Consider the following 27,753-nt stretch of genomic DNA (forward strand, 5'->3'; position numbering starts at 1 on the left):
ACAGTTATTTTCTTTAAAGCAATTTTCTTGCTGCCTGTTTGGGTTGTTTGTTTGTATTTTAGCTTTAGGAATGAAAGGAGTGCCAGTTCTGGTATTTCCTAGTTCTACTTGAAAACTCACAGAGGATCTGTGGAGGGCTGATACTGCCTGACAAGGGACCCTGTCTGGATCTTCTTTTCTCAAAGTCAAGACAGAATCACTAATGTTGGAAATTAAAATGGCTAAAAAAAACTGAAAAGAAAAGAGGTATCACACTCCCTCCTTTTTTTTTTTGTGCCACGGCTATTATGGCTACTTAAATATTTTCATTTCAGTGCATCTTCATAACATCTGTCTGGCTACTGAGAACCCAATCTGGAGAGCAATTTGTAACCTGAAATATAATTCTTAATGGAACTTTTTTTAAAAATTCACTTCCAAACAAAAACCTCTCTCATACTTTATGCATCATTAAGGTAGAGAGGAAGGAAAATGCTGCAAACCCATATGTCTTCTTTCCCTTCAAAGGGCACCTATACTTAATTGTGATTCTTCTTTTCCTGAGTCAACAAGTAGCTTTGATGGAGTAGAACTGATGAGGGATCCGCGCCGTGACTTTCAAGGGCTGTGAGGAATGCAGGATCAGGCTCTTTGTGTCTTCTTTGAAGCCTCATTATTTTAGCACAGTCTGTATCTCGTTGCATAATGTTTTAAGATGTGGTCTGCATCATTATGTGCCGTGTTTAATTTAGCAGCAGATGTGCAGGCTCATATGCCGTTATGGTACATTTTGTTCACTCATATAATAGCAAGGTCCTCAAAATTGCTCCCAGTTTTTCAGCACAAGACTTGTTCAGGGTGTTATTCTCTTTCTCTGTACAGTGAGGAGCAGAAGAGCTCTTTATGTGCCACCAGCAGGTGCTCACATGGGAGTGCTGGCTCTCCATGAACACGTTTAACCTGCTGCCTCACTGCTCTCTCTGCACCCAGGGAGGGCACCTGCCCCAGCAGTTTTCAGGGGAAGGCAACAGGCAGGCAGTGGAGGGGCAAGGCTTTGGTTCTTAGGTTTCTGGGCAGAAAAAGAAGTGAGTCACCTGGACCAGTAACACTTATTGCTGCCCACAGCATCATCCAGGCATTCCCATGGAGAAGCCTTAATGCAAAACATCGCTGCGCGCTCCGCAGCAGCAAAATCATGGTAATAACTTGTAGAAGCATTAAAGCTAGTTAATAATGGTTTTGCAGCTAGAGTCCTACCCTCACCGTTTTGAGGGTGCTGAGGGTCCTGGAGGACCTCCTGGAGGAGGGATAAAGGCTGCTGGGAGACTGCTGTGGTTTAATGCCAGCCGGCACATCAGTCCCATGCAGTCACTCCCTCCCTCCTGTGGGATGGGAGAGGGAATCAGAAGGGTAAGAGTGAGAAAACTCGTGGGTTGAGGTAAAGACAATTCAGTAGGTAAAGCAAAAAGTCTGCATGCAAGCAAAGCAAAATAAGGAATTAATTCCTGACTTGCCGTGGGCAGGCAGGAGTTCAGCCATCCCTGGGAAAGCAGGGCTGTATCATGCATAGCAGTGACTTTGGAAGACAAGCACCATCACTCCAAATATCCTTTCTCTATCCCCCAGCTCCACATGCTCAGCATGACACCATATGCTCTGAGATATCCCTGGGGTCAGCTGGGGTCAGCTGTCCTGGCTGTGTCCCTTTCCAACTCCTTGTGTTTCCTTGCTGGTGGGGCAGTGTGAGAAGCAGAGAAAGCGTTGGCTCTGTGTGCTCAGCAATAACAAAGACATCCCTGGATTATCAACCCTATTTCCAGCACAAGCCCAAACCACCGCCCCACACCAGCTACCATGACGAAAATTAACTCTATCGAGCCACACCCAGCACAGTGCCTGGCACCAAGATGTGATTTACAGGCAAGGTAGTTCTCCCAGAAATTGGGAAAAAACCTTTTTTTTTTTTTTTCCCCCAACATCCTATTTCCCATGGAATGGCTGAGTGTGTTTAATGGAGCGGGAGAAGTCTAAACCCTGGCCACACAGGAACTGTGTGATTCCTCTTCCCAAGTCTGGAGGTTTACATCCTTCAGGCATTATTTAAAAAAACCAACCAACCAACCAAACAAACCCCCAAACCAACCAAACAAACAAAAAAACCCCAAACAAACCAAAACACTAAACCCAAACAATTTTATTTTGAGGTAATAAAATCTGTGTTTGTTTTATTAATTATTAAATTATTGAACATTTATCTATGTAAATGTTTAATCCATTTTTGGTTTGTGCTGGACTGTTTGGCTTAGTCATGTCTTGACACTGAGTTTCCCATGTTGTTTGATTGAGAAGACATCCAAAAAAACATCTCCAGAAGGTTTGTGTTGTCTGTCTCTTCCCTTCCATGTGCTCCCCTCCTCCCCTACGGTCGTGCCAGGGCTTTAGAGAGCATCACACTTAAGGATGTGCCGGCGGCGCAGGGAGGAAGGATGACAGAGTGTTCCCAGAGTGTTCCTCCTGCATTGTGCCGTCTCCTTTGTCCGCTTCCCTCCCCTGTCATTATCTCTGTGTGTCTCCTGCTTGCTTTTTTCGCTGCCTTTCCTTTCTTATGCCGAACTCTGCTTCCCAGCCCCTCCTGCCCTCCCCACGGTGTCTGAAACGATCAGCAGTGGCCCGCTAGCTCAGGGTAGTTAATACCCAGGGATGCTAATGCAGGGCTGGAACAGTTCACAGCTGTCAGGGCTGTTCTTGCGCTGAAATCTCAGTTCAGGTACGACTGAGCTTTGGAAAACTGGACCTTAACACAGAGGAGGATGCAGGGAGAGCTGCCCATGGCATCAGCAGATACCGACTTCCACAGTTCCACTCGGGCATCCTGCTCTGCTTCCAGCTGAGAGGACTGATATCCAGCAGTAATCACGAGTATGAAACCTTCTCCAGAAACCTCTCCTTTCCCAAGAGCCTAGGAAATGTCTGACAGTACCACCAGAACATTTGGACTGGATTTGTTCAAGTAAGGAGTTGTACATGTGATGTGAGGAAGGATGGTAGTTTTCCATTGCTGTTTGGGAATGGGAGCTTTTGCAGTTCATGGAGCTGGGAGTTTTCTGTAGTAGTGAATCTCCATTTTCTTGAGGCCATCTTTCGTAGAGGATAGAAAATGTAGACAGAAATTGTGAGAAACAGATTTCTGATTCTACTAGGGGTCTGGGAGTCTGTGAATTCTTGTTTTAATTCATAAAATCGTAGAATGGTTTGGGTTGGAAGGGACCTTAAAGCTCATCCTGTTCCACCCCCCTGCCATAGGCAGAGACACCTTCCACTAGCCCAGGTTGCTCCAAGCTCTGTCCAACCTGGCCTTGGACACTTCCAGGGATGGGGTAGCCACAGCTTCTCTGGGCAACCTGTGCTCAACTTGTGTTCAAATTCTGTCTAACAGTGCGTCTTATTTTGGAAAATCAACTTTATTTCTTTCCATTTTCCATCAAAAGGGGGAAAATCAACCCTAACACAGCTCTCATTTTCTGGCTCATGGACTGTGGTATTTAAAGGGCAGTATTCACAAGCTGTTTCATTGTGTTACATCAGGATTGGTTTCTTCCTAAAACATTGTATTTAAGTACATTCCTTCTTTAAATAAATAAATAACTGCTGGGCTATCATCATGTCCGAGGGTTTTCAAGAAAATTTACATTTTGAAAGACACTGTTGGAGGCTAACACGGTCATGCAATTACTGTATGTAAATCACTTTTTTCCTAATCTTGCTGAAGATGAAGTACAATTTTTGTGCGTGTGCCTCTCCCTCTCAAATTTCCTTAGACAATGAGCTTTTCTTGTCTTTTAATTGCTGACCATGATTTTTGTTCTGCCTAGCCCTGATTGTATTTATTTTAGTGTGGGGGACATTTAGCCCTGTGATTGTTTGGAGATTGGGTTGTCTGTAGAAATCACTGAGGACAGACTGAAGTTGGGGGCACAACTAATTGCGTCCCCCGTCCCACAAGGGGAAGAACTGCTTTCTTAATTACAGCCTCACGAGGAGGCAGGAGAATATCTGCTTGTTTCTGTGCCCCTCACATCTGGTTTTCTCCATTTTATCCATCCCTGCCAAATCCTGCTCGGCAGCTCCTGCCACATTTTTAATAAGTCTTCCGAGTTGGGCTTTTATTGCTGGTTGATGTCATGGACACCTGTCAGACAAAGATGGAGCAGTTAACATCATTAGGAAGCAGTTCATTCATGGCCATTACATTAAGCTGTGTGGGACTCTAATATGGCCAGTAATTTCTCTGATTGTTATTAGTTTCTTTTGTGGGAAGTTTTCCTCCAGGGAGTAATGCAGGGAATTGAGATGGCAGTGGGAAAAAAAACTTTAATGGATGCATTCGTCCATCAGAAAATGCACTCTGTCAAAATTATATACACTTTGCATATTGATTTCGTTTGGAGAAATAAAGGGTAAAACAGTTGCAGCCCCAACATAATGGACCAATTGAGTGTTTTCAGAACAAAATGATAACTTTTTCTCTACTGGCATGACTTTTTTATAACCTGGTATTTCTTTCTGGAAGTGGAGTGGGATGTAATAGAGGTAAAAATTCATGACTGTACTTGTAAATGTTGATGGTGGAAATGCCATTAGCTACTGAGGCTTTAGCTGCACTAACAGCTTAATTTTTGTTGTATGAAATATTTTGACTGTACCAAGCTTCTGCCTCTGGAATGGAAGTTTTCTGCTTCTTTTAGAACGTTGCATTAATTTTTAATATGAGTGGGAATCGTGCTCTTTAGCATCCCTATGTTTAAAAAAAAAAATCAATTAATTATTACCATAAATCTCAGCGATTAAGCTGCAGTGGTGCTGCTGGGAAATTGGCCATTAACTACCAGGAAATCGCCGATCTTCCCTTAGTCGGAATTCAGTTGTACCAACACAAGGCCTTTCCTTTTATAAATTGACTATCAACGTGATGCATAATTGATAACCATTTATAATAATAACAATAATCTCCACGAAGTTGTCATCTCGGTGCGCGGCGGCTTTGTTAGAGCATTTACCCCCTCACGGGCTCAGCCTGTTGCGTTGGTTTAACTGTGTTTTTCTGGGAAGTTAATGGTGTGCTTTTAGGAGAGCCTTGTGCTGGTGCAGAGGAATAAAATGCAAAGTAGAAATGCCTGACTGGACCTGCAGGACCTGAAACGTTGAAGAGAAGGGGAAGCAAAAATCAAGGTTACAGATGTTGCCCAAAATCAACTTTTGGTCTTCAGCCTGGTGCAGTGTCTTCTCTTGTGTCCTGTATTTCATGAACCCGGCGTTTTTTTAGTTTTCTTGAAAATTCGGTTTGCAAACAGTGCAGTGTGAACATTCACCTAACCAGGGAGAAGCTATTTGTGGGTTAGTTTGAAGTTTGTGGTAACTGCTGGCTTTTCAGAATTTATTTCATTTTTTTAACCCTTTCAGTACTATGTAGGCAGAGAGGTTGAGACTTTTCAGGCGATACGGGTGGCCATTCAGGAGATGATTTCTTGCTGTGCTTGTGCTCATGCCTGCCTTCCTCTTCTCCTCCCCTCCTTGCAAGGCCTCTGAAAATGTGCTGGTGTTTTCCTTTGCTTCTAGAAATCATGGATTTATGCTAATTCTGCTCTTTTGGTGCCTTTCAGTGGGTGGTGGATGGATGGTGAGGGGCAGAGGCCTCTTTCCTGAGCACGGTCCCTTCCTTGGAAAGATTAGTAGCTTTTATCAGGGTCATCTACTTTCACCTAAGTGTAAAAGAGGATATTGAATCAGTGGTAGCATAAAATATTAGTGCGTGTAGTGTTGAATTGTTTGAATTCAGTTGTCAGCATGAGGTCTTTTCCTCTGTGGCTTGATTCACATATGCTGTTGTGGAATTTGCTTTGAAAAAGTCATACCTGGGTTTTACATCAAAAGCTCAAACCTGGGTTTTACAAAAAGGCCATTGGGTAGAAGTGCCACAGCAGCATGTTCAGGGGGTGCAGCCTGAGCTCAGGTTGAAGCATTCAGGGATTAAACAAAGCTCTTGGCTCTCTGTAGGAGGAAAAAGCATCAGACCTGAGAAGGATCCATTTGGGGTCTTCCTGTGTGCCACCAAAATGCAAAGACCTTCAGTTGTTGTCCCATTGGAGAGCATTTCCTGTAAATCAGCCACACATGTGGCTTTTATGGATTGGTTTATCTCACTGGTGTTTAAAATCCTGTTCACTAGAAATGGCCTCTCTGGCATCCGAAGTTTAATGTTGGCCCTTCAAACATGAGGGCAAGGACAGGCTATGGTGACAGCTGGAACATATATCAGGGTCTTGTTGCAAATTCAAGGTCCATTGATGACTTTTACAGGGCAAAGCTTAAATAAGACATGAAAGTGGTTTGTGTGTGAAAGTACTGGCAGAGCAAAAGCTACTGCCCCTTTTTTATATGCTCTCGAAGAATCTTTCAGTATCTTTGAGCCTACAAAACAACTTAATGGTTTGTATCTGCTAGGAATAGATTTTTAAGACAGAAATAAAACTGGGAAGCCCATGCAGTGCTTTGGCAGTTCTTGTATACAGGGCTGGTTTTTCTGATCACAGGGAAGATAAAGAGGCCATAAGTTTGATTTGTGGTGTGAGAAGTGTGACCAGAGGGACGCTAGGGCTGGAAGCACTGAACTCACAGGTGACCTTTCAGAACCTGCTCTGCTGTTGGGCACAGGCAGATCTCACTGGTGTGCTGGAAATCACAGAGTGGTTTGGGTTGGAAGGGACCTTAAAGCTCATCTCACTCCAACCCTCTGCCACGGGCAGGGACACCTTCCACTAGACCAGGTTGCTCCAAACCCCGTCCAACCTTGGCCTTGGACACTTCCAGGCATGGGGAGCCCACAAGTCCTAATGACTCCTTTCCTTTCCCTGCAGGACCCACAGTGGCGATATGCACGCCGACTCCTGTGAGTTTTCCTAAGTTCCTGGGGGACTGCTTTGCTTTTTGAATCAGAAAGTTGCAAAATACCGTCAAGAATGGCACTTGTGGATAAACACAAAGTCAAGCGACAGCGGCTGGACAGAATTTGTGAAGGTAAGAGTGTACTCTCATTTTCCTGTGGAAGTTGAGAGATGATTAGGGTAGAGTATCTGTTTTTTCCTTGTGTTTTTTTTAAAGCACTTAAATATAAAGAGATCCAGGAGGACTAGATCCCCCTGTCTTCTCAAAATACATTCATACTGTCTGGTTACTCACTTGGAAGTCATGTTTTGTCCTGTGAACAGGATTTTTGTTTAATTGCCAGGTCTTCTCCTTTTATCTTAATTTTTATGGAAATTATCTGGTCAGTCCCAATTTGAAACATAGCTTAAATTTCTACTGTATTTAGAAAAGTGTTGTGCTCTATTAAATAGGCTTTCTGGAGGTCTCCTCTGGCTGGAGAAAAAGCTGGGACTCAGAGACTGGTGCCATAACTCTTCCTTCCCTTCCTAATCCGAGCGGTGCCAGTTGCAGTGTGCAAGACAAGTGTCACTCAAGGGGTATGAAAGTAGACTATCTCCTGTAATATTGACTATCAGCCTGTAAGAAATAAATGGAAAATTTAAGAGTTGTTGTTTTAATGATTTGGGGCATATTGTTGGAACAGCTTCTCTTTTGCTGGTGTGTGGTGATCAGGCAGCTTTGCTGGAATTCTTTATTGATGGTGTGTCACAGTGTCACAGGACAGGTGGCTTTTACTTTCTGTTTCAATTTGCCAGCAGAAGAAGTGTTTAGGAAGCATTTTCTGTTGCAGCTCACATAGTGTAAGTTACTTATGACAGAAATGAAGTGATGGCAAACAAGCTCTGACTTTTTGGTGCGCACTCCGATGACTCTCCAACGCTCGTGCAAGTTTTGCCATCAGCAATAAAAGCAGAATTTTAGGAAGAATATCTTATGTCTCTTCAGGAGTTCCAGTATTCATCTGCTCTTAAGGAGATGGCTAGTGGCCTGCAGGGTAACAGTGTGCAGTGTTACTTGAATGCCAACGAGGTGAAATAGGATTTGCTGGTGGATGAAAGCACAGAGCTCACAGGGGAGTTGTGCTGTGTCTGTTTGAGCAAAACATGTGGGGCTTTGCGGAGTTTCCAGTCAATGTGAAACCCTGATCAGCAGAATAAGATGGGATTTGCCTTGATTTTTCTGTTATATATTGTTTAGTTTCCAATGCTGCTGCTTTAACTTGTCGTAAGTTACTTATCTCTATTAATTTTTCTCTGTTGATTCTGGAGAGGGGGAGACGAAGGAGAGGAGATGAGTTAGAAGGGAGTATCCAGGGTACGCTGCCATGTGGAGCTGCCTGTTTCTCCTACTGAATGTCATAAACACTCAGGTGTAGCACACTGTCTCATCTTCAAAACTTACTTTGAACTTGACTTAAAAGAGTTCTATCAGCTGAGCCTGGATTTTCAAAAGCTGCCTTCCCGGTTTGATGTTTACCATCAGATCTAGTTGCTGAGTGTACAAGAAATTCAAAAGGATCATACGACAGACCTGCTAACAGAGCTTTAGATGTGATTGAAGTTTAGATTATTTTTCTCTGATATATGAGCTTTTTTCTTCTTTCTCGGTCGAAAGATATTCTTTTCTAATCTGTAAATGTGCAGAAGACATAACTTTTTAAAGTATACTTTGTCGTTTGCTACTGGGTTTGTAATTTGATGGAAATGTTGGGAGTCACCGTTGCAAGACGCTGTTGTGTTGTATTTGGAAGCAACAGATAAGGACTGAGTGTGAGCAGCATTGTAAAAATTACCTTGAAAAATGCTAAAAGCTTAGGATTTGCCAAAATAACTAGACTTGGAGGACAGCTGAATACTACACTGGCCTCTCTGATGGCTATTTTTTATGATAGTCTCCTAATCTTGGCTTATGGCATAGAAAAGCAGTGAAAGGGGGCAATTCCAGCTGCACGCTGAAAAAAATGACCATTTCTCTTGTGTTTGTCTTGAAAGGATATGGAATAATAGTGAAAGATAATGAGAAATTTTGGAAATACTTCAGCAGACTCAGGAGAGGAGTCTTTGCTGACAGAATTGTGTTCAGTGAGAGTAATCTCTGCTGTTCCATCAAGCTGATGGCAATGTGGTCCAAAAAAAGTTGCTTTTAATGATTTCCTGTTCTGTGGAAACACTTAAGGAGCTTTTCCCTTTAAAAAAATGAATGGAATACAAAGCTGCATTTACCTGATGAAAGGCTAAATGTCTGATAGTACACAGGTGGATTCCTGTTCTTTTCCTGAAGGTTCATATACAATCCCTTTTACTATTCCCAACACAAACCCTGCAGAGTTTGCTAGGAATGGGTTTTACTCCATGAAGCAGGATGGTGGCAGGTCTGGAGGTGGAATACCCTCGGGCTACATGTTGTAATCACTACCCAAACTACCAGAGGGATTCTCCTTCCTAGGGGCTCACTAAAGCCATAACCAGGCACGTGTTGAGGGAAATGCCTTACAGACCGTCGTGGTATTAAAGGAGTATATTAAGAAGTTGCAGTGTTGTATTACTCTGTTAAACATGGAAATATAATCCAAGCCATATAAGGCGGTGGTATTGTTTAAAAAGGCAGTTCACAGCCTTTACAGGCAGGTTTATGAGTCTTCCAGAGAGAGGAGCTGTGCCGTCTCATTGCATTACTCAGCTTGACCAGCTCCTCTGGGTTTTTTTAATATATAATTATGTCATCTTTGTATGACAGAACTACTTTTTGCTCTGAGCAGGCTGTTTTCAAGAGGTGAGTTTTTTGCACCAGATAACAATTTTGATCTACAGAAGGATGTGGATGGCATAAAGGTCCAGACTTGAGGGGATAAAGGAATTTTAGGGCAACAGCCTGCAACAAAGACATTTGGAGTAGCATGTTAACAGTTAGGCGGGTTTGGTGGTGCCCTCTGAATGAAGAGAAGTTGGAGTGTGCTCACAGTGGTCTTGGCTTACCCGTTTCTCTCTCTTCTGGTTGTCTCAGAGACTTTGGGTGCCTGTTCTCTAATTGGTTCCATGTGAGTGGAAAGATGGACCCAGTGAATAGCTGGGGCTTTTGCAAATAATATATGCAGAGTGGTTTACATAATCCCTGTTTGTGGAATTGTGTCTTATTCCATAGTGGGTCAAAATATGCTTTAGGGGTGGAGCCGCTGGTGCTGTGTGGAGTCAGACATGTCCAGCAGCCCCTCATTTGGATCCTGTTCCCATTAGTTTGTGATTTTTGCCGCATTTTAAATTTGTATGAGCCGAAATTTTCCATTCCATGATGAGTTTTTTACCTCGGGGTGAATGAAAAAAAAAAAAAAAAAGAGTTCCAGCAAAAATTGTGGAGCTGTGTCAGAGTGGGAGATGGAGAAGGAGGGATGTTGACTTTGCTGTGTTTGAAACAAAGCTGAGCCACAGTCCTGCTCAATGTGGAGCTGCCAGACCTGCCTGCTCTAGTTGGGATAAAAAGGGTCTGAATTTTACAGCCCCAAGTTGCTGTGTGTCAGGGGCGTTCCTGAATTCTGTGCAATTTCATAGCCTTTGAAAAAAATGGCAGCAAAAACCCTCAGGGTTGAAGCTCACCTGCCTTTGATTTAGGAAACAACAACAAGAGAGATTAGATGTAATGTTTTCTGTGCTACTTTTGACAGAACAAGGTGTCTGACAATGCCCCCAAGAAACCCCAAACTCAGAAGACTGTGATGGCACTCCTGGTGCATCCATCACTCCCATGAGATTCCATGCTCACATAAGGCATTCCCATGCAGGGAAATAACTGGAAGTATCACTTCTGCTGCCCAGCCTGCTGCTTGCTCAGCTGATCTTTATCCTGTGCTTCTGTCAATAGGTGAAACAAATATTTAACAGTATCAGGAGCTAGACAGGGAGTGAGGAGCAGCCCTTCTGCAGTTGCTGGCTGTGTCTTTGGGAATGGTCAGGGGAGAAGGTGCTGTGGCAGTGTGTCATTTCCTCATGAAATGTAGAAGCTTAACGGGGACAAGGCAGCAGTGGTGGTACATCCAGGGTACAGTGTGTTGTCTGTGAGTAAAACACGGGTTTTCCCAACACACTGAATTTCTCTCTGATGATCCCAAGTGCTGCCTCTGGTCCGTACCACTGCTGTCTTCAACACCAGTGCCATGGAATTTTAATGTCTGGGTTTATAGGTTATAGTTTGCACTAACATTTATGAGTCAGTTAAGCTTTCAACACATGCCCCAAAACTGGCAGCCTTGAGATGAGTAAGAAGCAAAGTGAAAAAATAATTGCAAGGCCAAGCGAGCCCAGACATTTTCTGACAGTTTTTGCTCCAGGATTTGTCATTATCCAGTGGGAAATCATGTTCTTAACGCATCAATTTATGCCACCAAAGTTGTCTGTACTTTGCAAAACAGAACTGTTTGCAGGGGCAAACAAGCCATTCGTATGCTTTGTTTTCTTTCATGTCCTTTGATATGTTTGATGGCCAATAAATGCCAGCACAGCCACATAATACTTTTCAGTGCCTCACGCGTGCGTCTCTCCGCTTTTTGACTTACAGGCTTACATTCTCAGTGGCACCCCTGTGTCCTCTTAGGATGAGGCTTCTCTGGTGCTACCAGTAATTCATGCTTCCTGTAGGAATTCCTCATGTATTTGCCTTCCAGTCACTGAAGTATCTGAGTGTGGCCTTGACTCTCCACACACCCTTGTTCCTCAGTGGGTGTGGGAGCCCGTCGTGATTACTGAAGCCTCTTGGATGAGTCTGTCTTGCAAACCTTAGTGGGAAGGGGTCTATGAAAGGAGAGGACAAAGCTCAAGCTGCACCAGGGGAGGTTCAGGTTGGTCATCAGGAAGAATTTCTTCCTGGAAAGGGTGGTCAGGCATTGGAAGGGGCTGCCCAGGGACATGGTGGAGCCCCCATCCCTGGAGGTGTCCAAGAAACACAGTCAGTGCTCTGGTCTGGTTCACAAGGTGGTGTTTGGTCAAAGACTGGACTCAGTGATCTCACAGGTCTTTTCCAACCTAAATGATTCCGTGATTCTGTGAAATGGAGGAGGGAGTTTGGGGTAGGAATAGATGGTTTCAACATCAACAGAATTATCTCTGCCATGGCTGTAAGAGGCTGGTTGAGTAATTTCAACGGTGGACAGAAATCCTGTATTCCACGTTTCCACCTGTGATGGAAGTTGCTAAAAACCATATCCAGTAATATTTAAATAAATATACTGGGTACTGGTAGATACTGTGGTAAATACAAACCAGGGGTACTTTTTACCTGGTGTTTATTTCAGTCTCTTGGCCATAGAGGTGGTCTTAATAATCACTCTGTCAATTATTGCTTGTGGTGCACTTTCATATCCTTAAAAAAACCCCAAACCAACCCTCAATAAAAGTGCCCCTGAAGATTTGTAATGGTTTTGGCTTTTCAGCAGTATTTGAACAGTGTGTCCTTGAGGTCTGGGCTCACACACCACTACCAGCAGACTATGGAATAGATTTTCATTCAAAAATCACAGTCCATTCCTGCTAAAAAATAGAGGAACTTGCTTCTGGAAGCAGATGGGAAAATGTACTTTAAAACTACAACTCTGGAAAGCATCTGCCTGCAATTCTTCCTCCTTTGTATAACATAACAGTAGCCAAAATGAGTACATTTGATATTTGGGTGGAGGAATTTTCTTCCATTCTTGCAAATTTGCACACCAAGTAGCATCTGATAACACTTATTTTTACTGCTTAGAAATAGAATCTTATTATCTCAGGAAATCCTTATCACCACTATGCATTTGATGAGAAACAATGAGTTAAAGATGATATCAAGCATGGAAGAAAGTGCTTGTCCTGAGTAAAAGTGACTTATTTAGAATAAATATAGACCTTTTTTTATCTAGTGGATTTGGGTTTCTTTGTTCCATGAATATAAAACAAAGTAGAAGGATTTCCCCCCCACAAAAAAGCTTTTTATCCTTTTTTTTTTTTTTTTAAGTTTCTACCTCAAAGCACAGAAACTATCAGGCTTTTAAGGAAGGGTTGCTTAACACATTTTGCCTAGAGAAAAGGCAGTGTTGGCTTGTCAGATCCTCTGCTGTTACCCCTGTGCTGAGAAAACAGAAGATCTCTCTGGCTGCTCCTGAAGTTTTGGCTTTCCCAAGAGTCCAAACGAAGTTCTTTTGTGGTAGTTTCCAAAAATCACTTCAAATTCATGCAACAGCTGGGTTACACCTTTTTTTACCAATGAAAAGTAGTGCTCTTAATTACCCCTTCACTGATAGAGGCATGGCAGGTTTGGAGATTATTTGTCATTAATAGGTTTTGTTAAAATTTTAAGATATTTTTAAAAAAGTTTGGACATAATCCTATGGGTGAAGAAAGTTTAGGCAACCCTGGTGGGTTTACAGACGTTATTCAAAGTTACTGACCTTATTCCACTCTTTTCAACTGTTTTGCTGTGCTGAATCAAGAACTCTCTGTATTTGTAAGTGGATTTTTTCTGCTTTGTGACTCAGGTACTCTGTGGCTCTTACCTACAAATGTGCTGTTGTCCTCACAAGGTGGATACACAGGCTGCTCCAACAGTCTTTCAGTCCTGGGTAGATGTTTTTTCTGTACATTCACTCCTATGCAGCCTTTCTCCTGTGACATTCCACGGGGAAATGTACATGACAAGATGTAGGACTTGAGCCAGATACAAAGCCAGCCTGACAAAGTCCCCCAGGCATCTGGGAAAGAGTAAGACACATTTAGATAAGGTTACAGGCAAAAATTCCATTAATTTGGTTTGCAACTTTTTGTAATAGATAGGCTCAAGCTATTGCAAGAAGAAGAGCTCCCCTTTCCCTGGCCTTGAGTACTGTATGCACCAAAATAGGAAAAAATACTTCTCCTTGTGTTTAAACCCACATTTATGGTGACTTAATATGTGTCTCTTAATTCTGCCTTGTATTTTTCCATTTCCCCCAACCCCCAGACAAGGTTCCATGTAACATGCTTTATAACTTGGTGTCATTTATTAAGAAACAATTACAGCTGATGACTTCAATACCATCAACTTAATTTCCATCCTTACCACATTTCCCATTTAAATTAACTGGTTTAGGGATTAACATGTTGTCATCGGATCTGGTGCTTTTTTTTTCCTCCTTACTTTAAATCCTCCCCTGCATTTAAAGATTACTCAGAAAAGTGATAATATTCCCAGAATATGCAACGAGGAGCCTCGTGAAGGGGTTGTTGGAGCAGTGGCCTCAGGGCAGCCCTGCTCTGGAGTGTGGGAGCGCTGCAGAAGCTGCCTCCAGCATCCAGGGGGTGGAAGTTGGCTGCTTCCAAATATGTGATGAGAAATGATCAGTCCTTTGGGACAGATGAGAACAGGATGGATTTTCCTTCAAAATACCAGAAAAAAATTTGTATTTAACTCCTAAGTTTACACTATTGCAGGGACTGGTGGTGTTTGGATCTAGACCAGTCTTCAGATTTTATTCTGATTCTGTTGAATATTTACTAGTAAATATTTTGACAGGAAAAGGACATCTGGCTATACTATAATAAAGCTGCAGGGAAATATATTACACAACTTTTCTTTTATATTTTTTGCTCTCCACAAACAGATGTAATGGATCCAAGTGCCGAAACAGTGAAGGTTTTCATTATGGCTTTTCTATCTGAGAGCTTTCTTCAAAGAGCAAGTTTTGAGTTGGTTTTGCATTTCTTAAAGTTAAAGGACATTGATAATTTCTTAGTGACACTTTTATATAGCCCGTTAGCTTCACACTATTAATTTGTTTTGTCCTTTTTTTTTGGATTGCCGTTTTAATTTTTATTTAAAACATAACACTCTCTGCTGCCATCTAGCACCTCAAAACTTAGTAATAAACAGCTTCAGTTCATAAAAGAGCCTCTAGTTATAGATTTACATGTTTTTTTGAGAGAAAAGAGTTTTGCTGCCTGCTGATGTTAACAGGTATTTGATTGAATCGGGGTCATCCTCACTGGGAGCAGCCATCCCCCTTAACCATCTCCAGAGATGGTGAGGGAACACAGTGGGACATATCTCACATTTGATGATTTGATCATTGCAATACAATAATACAATCTTTTAAAAAAGAAAAGCATACATTTTTTTTTTTAGCTAAAATAATACTTCCTCCTGTTTGGTTTTGGTTTTTATCTGCGTCAGGTCTGCAAGGGAAGTATGTATTTCAAGCTCTGACATCACCAGGGGAAGTAAGGCAGAGAGACACCCTGAACCTCTGTTTATCTTCTCAGGCCCGTGTTAGAGTCTGGTAATTAATTATTTTTTATGCAAAGCCTAGGCATGCATGGCAGAGTTCAGAATTACAATATATATTCATTTAACAGTGGATTTCTCGACTGCTTTCTGGGACAGATATAATTCCCATGCTTTTTCATTACACATGCTGTTTAAATCTTGATCCTGAATTCTTATTAAAAATGATGAGATTTGACCTCAAAGTCTAATACCCAGTTTTGGAGACAAGGTGCTTGATGTGATTTCTAGAGGATTATTTTTAAGAGCATTCGTAGATTAGATCTCTGCGAATGGTTGAGGGATGTGCCCAACGAACCTTGTCTGCTGCTTTTCGCCTGCCGTGCAGCATCCAGATTGATTTGTATTTTGTAGTCCTTGAAGTGTGTTAGCTGTGTGGTGTAAGGGTACATCTGATATTTTTATTATCCCCTCCTTGATGCAGGAATGTGACGGTGCTGTTTCTGCCAACTTTTATTGGAGTCTCCCCATACTTAAAGGCAAAATTGTTTCTGATTGAAGTTTCAAGAGCTTGTAGGGCTCACTCCAATGGCTCCAAGTGTTGTTTACAGCTGGGCTTCTCGTTTTTAGCTGCAAGTGTGTTTTAGATGATTGCTGCCTTCCTGCATTTGTTATCTGCAGTTTGATTTCATCCTGGATGACAAATGGTTTGGGTTGGAAGAGACCTTAAAGCTCATCCAGTTCCACCTCTGCCTTGAGCAGGGACAAATTCCACTAGACCAGATTGCTCCAAGCCCTGTCCAACCTGGTCTTGAACATTTTCAGGGATGAGGCAGCCACAGCTTCTCTGGGCAACTTCCAGGACTTTGCCAGAGGAGCAGGATAACATGAGGTGATAAGTTGTCACATGCTCATTGAGATGCTTCTTGCACATACGTTATTGTGAAATAACTAGCAGGTAATTCACAGAAGCAGAGAATATCCTGAGTTGGGAGGACCCCACAAGAATCATTGAGTCCAACTCCTGGCCCTGCACAGGACACCCTAAGAATCCCACCCCATCCCTGAGATTGTTGTCCAAACACTCTTTGACTCTGTCAGCCTTGGTGCTGTGACCACTGCCCTGGGGAGCCTGTTCAGTGCCCGACCACCCTCTCAGGGATGAACCTGTTCCTGACATCCAGCCTAACCCTCCCCTGACTCCTCAGGTAATTGGGGTAGGGCTCCCTTCAATGAAAGGTGGATGAAATGGCTCCAGACAGAGAATTGTTGGATGTGGAAGTGATGAGAGATGTGGGCTCCCACGAGGGTGGGAAGGAGCATGTCTCCTGCCTCAAGCCCCTTCCAAGCAGGGAGAGGCACAGAAATGCAGTGGAGAGGCAAGTGATCAGCTCCACAGCTTCGCATCCTCTCTCCTCACGCTGGCTTGTGGGATTTCAGGGGATTCTTGGGAGATGACTCAGAAGGGCACTGCAATACTGTGTCACCAGTTTGGAGGGGAAATGTGTGCTTGCTTTGCCATACTTCCACATTTGTTTAGGTGCCATATTGACCTTTTATTTTTCCATGGGTCCATTTGCATGTGGGAATGGCAACTGAACGCAGTTACTGATCCCAGTTTGTGTGGAACATTTCGGGGCAGCTCGTGCATTCCTGGAGCCTGTCATGCCAATGGTTGTGGCACATTTCTGTCCCAGCACTGGGGTCTTGGGTTACAAACAACCATAAGCTTTTGTTTTTTTGCTTTAAAGTCATCAAAATGCAGAGTTCCATGAGGCAATGATTGGTTAATAACTGGCTGATCTTAAGAGTGTTTTATTGTAACGCACCAAGTTGGTATTTGGGAGCATTTTGTTGAAGTTACAAAGCATCTTTGCCTTTGGTTTGGAAATTGGTAAAAGCATGTGGCATGGCTTCAAGTGCTGAGTGCTTTCAGATGCTGTGCTGCTCCTTTGATTATTGAAAATGATTCCAGCACAATCCTGCTAATTTTCTCTTTGTGCTCCCCTAATTTCAGAAGACTGTTAAAAAGTCCATCTAGGCCAAATGCGTATTGCCACTGTGAGGGAGATTTTTGCAGAGCCAAATTTTAGCAAACGCAGTAGTTTTCAAGAATTTGGAACATTTTCTTCTTTTCCTCTCTCAGTTCTTCAATGTTTTATTATTTTTTTTTAATATATTTGTATACATGCACACGTGTGGGCATTCTCACAGTGCATCCTATTCTTTTTCTTCTCTATAGTATCCGTGGAATACCACAGTATAGTTTAGCACCAGTAGCTCTTTTCTATTTCCCTGGCATCCTGCAAGCTGAACGTGGGAGGAGGATGTTTAGGAAAGGCTTCCCAAGCTTTGGGGGTCATTAGGCACAATCACACGGGGTCCTTGAAAGCCGAGGCAGTGAGGGCAGGAACATTTATCCTCCTGGTAGCTTTGTGCCTTGTCACCTGAAAACACATGACAAACACTGATTAATCTGAACACCACCCAACTGTGATAGGTGTATATTATTATATCCCTCTTGATGGAAGGGGAATCGGAGAGTAAGGAATTAAGCAATTTACTCTGTGACAGTGGCATAGCGAGGTATAAAGGCTGGGTGTCCTGATACCTGCTCTGTCCATTAACATGAGATGTATTTGTTCTCTAGAGGATTTTTCACTACCAGGGGCAGGATCCTTTGCCTTTGAAAGAGAAATAGCCTTTCCCATGCTGATGCACCTTACAGTTTTTGCCAGAAATTACATTTGGCACATTCTTTCCGTTCTACTCTCTCCCAGAAAAAAATAGCTTGGGAGAAAACATCAACATTTTACTGCATTAAAAATATTTTCTTCCAATAGAAACAAGATTTAAATTTATAATTGAAGAGTATTTGTCTGTTCTATTTTGTTGCACAGAGTAATTTTTCCAGCAACTTGCTTTCTGAATAGGTAATGAAATGTTTTACATCAGTGTGAATGAAATTTTGCATCCAGCCTCTCCTGACTCAGTGTTACAGACACCAAAAAATGTTGTTTATGCAGTTGCATTGCAGATTTACCATCCTGATTTCTTACTATGGCTCTCGTGTGTAAATAGACTCTCCTTGTGGGAAGAGAATGGCACCTCCCAGCACTGCTTGTTTCACATCCACCATGAGCGGATTCCAGGGTCAGATTTCATGCCACTGGCTTTGAGTGCACTGTCTAAACGATGGGCCCACCTTTCTTTACTCTGTTGTCACCTTTTTTTTTCAGAGCAGACTTCTGTGGTCACTGTGTCATAGCCAAATTTACCATGTGTTAGATCAGTGCTAAACTGAAAAGCAGGATATTAAGTCAAACCTCTGTATTTTCACGTGATCTGAAATACCAGAGCATTTAATCTCTTGATCAACTTTTTTTTTTTCTTTTGGGTGTTTTTTTCTGTTTGTTTTTTTTTCCAAATAACTCTAGAATTAAAAGACAAAGGGAAAATAAATTTTCTGCCCATTCCACAGTCCTTGTCTCCCCCTCATGTCTAGGATGTGGGTGCCACTGCCTCCTCCACTCCCAAGAAACACTGATCAGTTATGTCAGGTTGTGCCCAGGTGCCTCTGCATCCTCTCTTGGCCATTGCTGAATCCAGACCCAGAAATAGGTACAGAGCCACAGGAGATTCATAGAATCATAGAATGGTTTGGTTGGAAGGAACCTTAAAGACCATCTCCTTCCATTCTCTGCCTTGGGCAGGGACACCTTCCATTAGACCAGGTTGCTCCAAGTCCCATCCAACCTGGCCTTGAACACTTCCAGGAATCCAGGGGCGGCCACAACCAGGGCCTCATCACCCTCACAGGGAAGGATTTCTTCCCAGTATTCCATCTAACCCTGCTCTCTGTCAATGTGAAGCCATTCCTCCCTTGTCCAAAGTCCCTCTCCAGCCCTCTTGTGGAATCCCTTCAGGTGCTAAATGACTGTGATAAGATCACCTTGGAGCTTCTCTTCCCCAGGGTGTACAATCCCAATTCTTTCAGCCTTTCCTTATAGGAGAGGTGCTCTCTAATCATCTTCATGGCCTCCTCTGGACTTGTTCCAGCAGGTCCATGTCCTTCTTATGTTTATGTCCCCAGAGCCGGATGCAGCACTGCAGGAGGGGTCTCACCTGAGCAGAGCAAAGGGGCAGAATCACTGCTCGCACTGCTTTAGATTGTCTGGACGCTGCTTTTAAGACTGCCCAAAAAAAAGACCATTCCTGTCCATCATAAATATTTCATTCTGATAATTTCTTTTACATTTATTGACTCAGTGGGGGTGTAGCATTTCCTTTGCTGCCGTGGTGGCTCGGGAGGCTGCCCAGCTCCGCGGCTCCTGGGCAGGTCTTTCCCACTGGCTGTGGGGTTGGTGGCAGCTCTTGGGCAGCAAGAATTGGGGCCAGCAGAGCCCTCCAAGAAGGCCATGGCTACCGGGAAACACATAAATCCTGCAGCCCCTGGTGCTACAGGTGTTTGCTTCTGCTGGTCTAGGAGCACAGGAATAGTTAGTTTGTTCCACTGAGGTCAGCACGTATGGGATAAACCATCCGTATGCATGGCTCTTCTAGCAGCAGGTCTGGAGTTGGAGTTTCCTGACTTCTGAGAAGCAACTGGGAGAGGAGCACATCATCTGCCCAAGGGCTGCAAGGTTGCCCCATGCAAGGGTGGGCTGGTGCAAGGATGGGCTGGTACAAAGGTGGATTTCAGAGCCCAGATGTGCTCCTGTGCTTGGGATGGGGTTTGGAGGTGGGTCTCCAGGTCCTGCTGTCCCCCATGTGTGCACTGGGCAGGGCATGGCCAGCAGTTACAGATCTGCTGGTTTGAGTGAGGTTTCTGTTGTGTGCCTGCCATGCAACCCTTATCAAAGCTTTTGGTTTTTTCCAGAGGTAGTGAATTCTCCAAGCTCCCTTCCCTTGCAGTTTTTCAAGATCAGCATTTTTGAAATGTCATTTCTCAATGGCATGTTTTTTTTCCATTGTCGACCAGGGCTTAACATGGTGACTGTGTTCATTAGTGATTTCAATGGTGGAAGAGGCCCTTGATCTATAGACCAGGATTTTATTATTTTGTCATATACGTTTTTGGTAGCTTTATACTGCTGCTTCAGAACAAACAAATGGCATGGATCTCACTGTATCCTGTTGGGAATACATTTTATTCTTTAGCAAAATGTTGTTGTAATAAAATGGGGTTTTGTTGGTTAAAATGTTCTCTGCTTTATTTGTAAGCCACAAATGTGTCTTCTCATCTTGACTCTCACAAAAGAAGAAATTTTCCGATGTGCCTGAAGTTTGTTAGTTAATTCAATATAATGCCAATCAGATATTCTCTGAGAATTGCGTAAATAATCTTTTGGGGCCCGTGTTTTGCATGTCTGTGTAATATCCAACACAATTTTCACGACTGTGGTTCTTGAGGATGGAATTGGAGGAGAGAATGTTTGAAGAGGATTTGTAATATTCACTGCAATAAAGAAATTTAGGGATTACTCAAAGATCCTGTCAGTATTTGGGTCAGAAATATAGCCCAGAGGTATTAGTATGATAGGCAAGTAGAAGCATTAGACTGTATTAGTGATTTAGCTATCATAATAGCACAATAGTCCATCCTGTGATGGCTTGTGCACTAAACATTTATTGTGGATTAGCCAGGAAAAATGCTCAAGCTGTCTTGCAAACAAACCAGGGAAGGTGACTGTTTCTCCTTTTCCTGGGCTCTTCCTAGGAGGGGTGTGTTGGAGGTGAAGACATTTGTGATCATAGCAGAGAAAGGCAAGATCATTTCCATCTGAATTTTTAATTAAACAAGGAAAATGTTACCTCCCTAACAGTGGTCAGCAAAATAAGGAACAGTTGACCTATTCTTCTTTGAAAAGGAATATTTGAGCATGAGCAGCATGTCATAATTTAGACTGCATGTTTTGGGGAACCATTTTAATATCTCCTCTGAAAACAATGACTCTATATGGAAATTTTTATTACATTCCCAAATAACAATTTTCTCTGGTGTGATTCCATCTAAATCCTTTTGCCCACTCTTAAGTGTAAAAAAAGCTTAATCCATATGAATGTTGAAATACTGCTCAATATAAATTGAGTTTTGTCTGATGTTTCAGAGTGTTTTCCCATCTCATAAACATGTAGTTTTTCCAAAGGAAGCTGGAGATAATAGACAAAAGTCTACTATTCCTTTTTGCTTTGTAAGACCGGGCTTTAGATCCTTTGATCCTCCCCTCCTTTTCCATGACCTGTGCTAGGGTCTTAAAATTATACATTCCAGATTACACCTCCACAATTTTCTGTCCTGGGATGATGAAGGGATTTGCGTATTATGGTAATAATATAAAGAATCCTTTCAGAACCTGGTTAGTGTGGCTAATTTGAAAATACAACAAAAAATGTAATTTCCAGCGCAAATTACAATATTCATAAAGTGCTAAACAGACACCTAACTAATTTCTAACTGCTCTTGTAGTCTTGAATATCTTGCATTGGCCTTTTTTTAGGCCTGTCTGCTGGCTCCCATTTAATTTGTCCTTAACTGTGTGCAGTGGATTAGCATTTCATCAGGCTGGATTAAGATTGAGCTGACACTGAAGCTTTCTTTTTTATTTTTACATGTGTGTATGTGTGGGGATGAGCGGAAATGGGCACGTTCTGTTATCCCACCGCCAGTTCCTGGTGGGAACTGGTGTAGACTCCCTGAGCACATTGGGAAGGAGGCAACTGAAACACATGAAACACGTGTTAAAAAAAACAATAGTTAAAAAAAAAAAAAATCATTCCCTGGGGAAAAATTGCATTGAGGTTGCTGGCTGGGTCAGTGCGTGAGATTTCATCGGGCTAAAATGATGTCACATGGAGCGAGGGCTTTAGAGGTTTTATTTAGCTCCTAATCCCCACACACTGCTCGGCCAGTTGTCCATGTGCACGCCGTCCCCAGCGGCAGAGGATAAAGCATCTGGGCTGAGCGCGACCGCTCTCCTCCGTGGCTGCACCGCACGGGAAGGGGCCCAGCCGCATGCTCTGCCTCCTAAGGTTACCAGGGATTAATAATTCAGGCAACACTCTGAAAGGCAAAACCACCCGCCGGTGGTTTCTGAAGTCCCGGGAGGGCTCAGGCGGAGCACGGTCTGGTGTTGATGCGTGCCGGAGAAGCACTGGGAAGGAAGGCACCTCCTCTTCTCCGTGTCACCAGGAGCGAGCGGCCTCGTGACGATGCCCATCCCCAGCAAGCACCCCAACATCGGCCGCTCGCAGAGCTGGGACGCTGCTGGCTGGTATGAGGGGAACTGGGAGAGCGAGAACGCCTTTGAGTACCAAAGGCTGCCAGGCCGGAGGAGCTCCCTGACCTATGGCGGTGAGGGCGGATGGTACGAGCCACCTCGGGCAAACGAGATCATCTTGCAGGGCGGCGCGGAGCTGAAGCAGGAGGCGTACCCTTACCAGGATGCCGCCTTTGCCCCGGGGCCGCTGAGGAAAGGCTCCGTACCCGACTTCACCTACTGCGACCGGCCAGCGCCCATGGCAGGCCGGGGCTCTCTGCCACCCCAGGATTACTACAGCGACCCGTCACTGTCGGCGAGGTCACCCAAGGACCCCCGGTGCTACCGTGACCACGTGGCGGGCAGGCCGCTGGCAAGCTACGGGGCACCCGGCAGCAGGTTGTCCTGGGACCAGACCCTGGTGCGCCCGCCAGCCCCACCAGACACGACCCGCCTCTACAGGGACCCCAAGCTGGCCCTGGATGGGCAGCGGATGCGCGGCAGGGACGTGTCCCCGGCATGGTACGGCACGGAGCCCCCCGGACCGCGCTACGCGGCAGAACCGCCTGCCTTTCCTGGCAGGCCGGGCTACACTGATGGGACAGAGCGGCCCCCCGAGGCACCGGGGGCCAGGCAAGCTGCCCCCACCTGCCTGGTGGTGGATCCCACCAGCACCACTGGCAGCAGCTACGGGCCAGGGAGAGAGAGCGCCAGCACCAAGGGTCCCTACGACGGCTACGAGGCGGCAGTGGCGACGCCTTCCCACCCACCGGTGCCCCCCACCTTCCCTGGGCCGGAGGGCAAGAGGAGCTTTGACCCCGAGTTTGTGGCGCTGCTGCGGGCGGAGGGCGTCTCAGAGAGCACCTTCGCTGCCCTGCTGCAGCAGGGCTTCGACTCCCCGAACCTGCTGGCCATGATGGAGGAGAACGACATCAAGTCGGTGGCGCCGAACCTGGGCCAGGCCCGAGTGCTGTCCCGCATCGCCCACAACTACAAGGCAGAGATGCAGCTGCAGAGGCAGGAGCGGAGGGCTGGGACGCTGCGCCCCAGGACCCGCTCCAACAGCTTCAGCCACCGCAGCGAGCTCCCAGGGGACTACGGGGCACCCCTCATGACAGGGCCCACCACAGACGGCCCCGCTGCCTCTCAGCACCCACCCCCCCTGCAGCCGCTCTCCCCGAGAGGGGTCGAGATGCACCGCCGGCCATCCAGCGCCCCAACCCAGCACCTGCTGGAGACCACCACCTACCCGGCCCCTGTGGGGGCTCCTCCGGGGCCACACTTCCTCCCTGGTTCGGGATACAACACGCCCCTGCCTTGCAGCACACGTCCGGCCTCTGCCTACTCTACTCCAGCCGGCATGGCCATGACTGCGGCCAACCCGCACCCCAGCCCCAAAACGGCGTATCCCACCACCTACACCGTGCCCATGGAGCTGATGAAGAGGGAGCGGACGGTGGCGGCGGCATCACCGGCACCCAGCCCTCACAGCAGCCCCCAGCTCCTCCGCCGGCCGGGAGCACCGGGGGATGGCGGCCTGGCACCCACTGGACCCACCTTCCCTGCCCAGGTCTCCCCGTACCCGAAGCTCAGCCGGCGCACAGGGCCCCCCGTCATCGTCTCCACCATGGCATCACCTGAACCAAGTAATTACTGAAGGGTCTTAGTCCATGTAGTAGTTTACAACCACCTTGTTGTTGCTTAATTTATCCCTCAAAAAACCCACAGTCAGATATCTTGGCGTTTCATGCCTAAGTATTACACCCTTTCCTACTTAGAGAAGGAGGCGAAGGGGATTCTGTGCAGGGCTGTACTGGCCATGCAGAGCTAAAGATGCTGGTTCTCACTCTGTGGTTAAATTCCAAATATTTTATTTGTTTAGCCAACTTCAGTTAAACCTGAGCGGTATCTCAGATAATGCTTCCAGGGTTAATCTTGCCTTTCTTGTTGTTTGTAGAGAACAGGAGATTAGATAGTGCGCTGGCTGAGCAATTAGGACTACAGGGTTTGCTGCAGATTGACTTTTTACCGCTGTTATCAGGCGCAAATGTGTTCCTCCGAGGAAATGGTTGGCATTGTTTTGACTAAATTCATCAGATAGCTAATGGTGTTATTTGAGAATCGACTTACCTTTGGCCATTACCTAAGGCTTTTCTTATTATTATTAATTTGCTGTTTTATCAGGCATACAAAATAAACCCCTTGATTTCCTTCTCGAGATGCCTGTAAGTGAAGCGATAGAGCTGTTAAAGTAATAGGGCTGTGCTTAAAACTAAAAGCCTGTCGTTAAGCACTGGAACAATAAAAATGAATGGTGGCTCCCTTCCCCTCGTAGAAGCGTTCAGGCTCTTGGCTGCTCAGATGGAAAGCTGTATAATCTGAGCAGGCTCTGCTCCTCTGTTTTGGAGATGCACATTGATGATAACACTCAGAGCCTGACAGAAACTAACCTCCAAAACCACTCTGCAAAGTATAAGGAAATTCAACAAATCCACTCATTTGTGGCTTGACTTGTTTGAAAAAAAAGGTGGAAAGAAACCCCTTGAAACGTTTTTCCTGGTAGTGACTCCGTGAGCAGGGAATTTTCTCCCTGTGCAGCCCCATGCAAACAAGCCCTGAACAATGTGCCCTACCAGCACACACACACACACAAAGCTTTAATAAGAGGATACCATTTATAGGCATCAAGACGGTGCCAAACTGGTGATGCCATTCCACAGGAATCTAAATAAAGAATGATTTTGTGAGTGGAAATGATAAAGTTGTCAAAATGCAGACACTTGGCGCACCCCTTTCCCTGCTGCACCATAATTACACAGTTAGGAAGTAGGTGCCGGCTCTTTCACGCTGATGCATCCTTTATGTAGCGGGTGTAACGTATTGATTTCTAAAAAATGCTTCAATATTAGGCAACATGTTCTGTGTTGACATGGATCAGATGGGAAAGCAGTACATCCAGGCAGTATTTTTAAATAAATGCAGAAAAAAAGGCAAACTGGCATAATGTGGGGAACACAAATATGTTCATTTATTTGCAGTGCGTCTGATTGAGAGGTTGATACCGATGCAGTGAAAGCTCTGGGGTGAAGGACCTCCACAGCACAGGGCTTGGGAGCAACCTCCTCCACCACAAGAAACAGATCCCTCCTTCCCTGTGTCTTGTATATAAACTGCAAACCCTGTTCTCTAAAAATCTCAAATCGTCCCTTCCCTTTACCAGATTTACCGATGAGCATCAAGACGAAGCCAGCAGCGTTTCTGTGCTGTTGAGCTCTTTCTTGCTACACAACCCTCTCTTTTTTTTTGCCCACTACCAGCTCATTTGCATGAGGATGACATTTGTTGCTCCAGTAATTTCATCTGATAATGGCCAGCTTGCAAAGCGGATCTGAAAACATATTCCTTAATTATGTGTTGCCAAGCAACGAGAGGGTTTGGCCATAATCACAGAAAGATTATCTTCTCATTGAAGGCCCTGAAAGGTTTAGCTGGAGTAGGACCTGTAAAATTGTCTTCTTTTTTTATTTATTTCCCCTTTTTTCTTTTCCAAGTAGCCTGAGAGGTTTTCTTCCTGTTAAACTGTATTTTAAAAGTAGAAGCCAAGGTAAGACACGTGGAAGGGTATGGATTAAAAATGGAAGGTGTGGCAGTTTGTAGATGTTTGAACTGTGCTGAGGAGGAGTGTTCACGTTTACCCACGAGGGGATAAGCTGAGGTTACAAATATGTTAAGATGTTTTAAAGCATTGAGTGGATGGCAGAAACTTGGCTAAATCCAGGAAAATCTTATTTGCCAGCAGAAAGAGACTGGATGTGTTTTTAGGAGTGACGAGCCCTCTCCTAGCTGTAGCTTTGGCTGTGGATATTTGAGTCACAAGGTGAAAGCAAGTTCAGTATTAAACTCTGTCTGTAAATGGCTGCAAATATTTTCTGTCGGTGTAGGTTAATGTCTTCTCAGGCAGCAGAGGATTATAAAGTGCCCATTACAGTCCAGTCATGTTTTGAAGCTTGTTGTATGGATAAGGCCTTAATATAGATCATTTTCGGGGTTTTTTTAAGTCTTGTTGAAATGTGTGTTGTAATCTTTGTTCCTGTATGTCCAATTTGTCATTTTGTGCTGAGCTTTGACACTCTCTGTGCATTCTGCAGAGCTGCTGTTCACTTTGAAGTTTGGGCAGAGGGCTTGCAGGAGAGTGTCTTCTCCTGCCTGGTGTTTCTGATGGTAGAGGCAGGATCCTGGGGAGGAATACAGGAACACGATGGATGCTTATGGGCCTCTTGCTTTGGCATGGTCAGATAAGGGAAAATCAGAAACAAGATTTATTGCTGCAACTACTTTGCATTTTGTTAAATAATTAAAAGAAGGTAGATAAATTGTCCTTCCTGGGAATTGCAGGGTTGTATGAGCAGAAGGTGGTGAATGAGCACCCTAAACCCGTTGCTGTGGTGTTGGAGTGACGTCTCCAGAGATGATCCGGCTTCCCATCCCAGGAACTCCCCAGCCACAGCTCTGGCAAAGCCGCCGCTCTCTGCGTCATTGAGACCTTGTCTATGAAGCTGTCAGAAGTGGCTTCCCCAGGGAGAAACATCCTGGGAGCTGGCTGCTCCTGCATCACCAGTAGTGAACACACTAAGTAATCTCGGTGGCAAGCATGAAAAAGCCCTGCAAGGTCTGAGTGACAAACACGTGTCAGCGGGTGGCTGCTGCCAGAGCTGTCTGTGACAGCCTCGTGCTGGGGTGGGAGGGAAGGCAGGGAAATAAATAGTCCAGGTCAGCAAAGCTGATGACGGCAAACTGTGTCTCACGGTCACTGATCAGATTGCTGGAGCTCCACCTCCAAGATGTTGCATCTTCAGTTTATTATGTTTGCTAGTATTTTTATTACATGACTTAATTTACATTTATTTAATCCAATGTTTTAGTTTTAAAGCAGTTGGCAGATAAGAAGTCTTGTGTTTTCCTTGTAGCTAGCCTGGACTTCTCCCAAACAGGGGCTGGTCCAGATTTCTGTGTCTGATGCTGGACTTAGGGAATGGTGATTCATTGCAAATATGTGTCTTGGATGGTTTTTCAAGCTCTAGTTTACGCATAAAGATGTGAAAGCAAGTGATCACAGAGCGGAAGATGCTTCCCGTGGGGATGAGGAGCAGGGCTGCCCCATAGAAGTTGTGTAGGTATCATCAGGAAGGAGGAGCAAAATTACTTGGCTGTAAAATTTGGTTGAAAGTCTGACCTTCTCCTGAGCTGGGAAAGCCCGGCCGAGGGCAACTGCCCTCCTTGGACAAGTGGTTCTCTCCGGTGTGAAGGGGATTCA

The 27,753-nt window shown here is 44.7% G+C and overlaps 1 protein-coding gene across 3 annotated transcripts in view; it reads left to right on the forward strand.

Annotated features, from left to right (window-relative positions):
• Positions 1 to 27,753, forward strand: part of CTBP2 (C-terminal binding protein 2) — a 138,051-nt gene that overhangs the window by 71,755 nt on the left and 38,543 nt on the right. For 2 of the 3 annotated variants that reach the window (XM_027655117.1, XM_027655118.1), the window contains exon 2: positions 6,894 to 7,053. In XM_027655117.1, coding sequence (XP_027510918.1) covers positions 6,996 to 7,053 — 58 coding nt within the window. In that variant the 5' untranslated portion in view covers positions 6,894 to 6,995. Of the gene's footprint in view, positions 1 to 6,893; positions 7,054 to 22,065; positions 24,086 to 27,753 lie in introns of those variants that run through there. The other variant, XM_027655116.1, reaches the window with a different exon arrangement.

This window comes from Corapipo altera, unplaced genomic scaffold (assembly GCF_003945725.1).
Source record: "Corapipo altera isolate COAL_440 unplaced genomic scaffold, ASM394572v1 180, whole genome shotgun sequence".
In the NCBI taxonomy this organism is placed as follows: Eukaryota; Metazoa; Chordata; class Aves; order Passeriformes; family Pipridae; genus Corapipo; species Corapipo altera.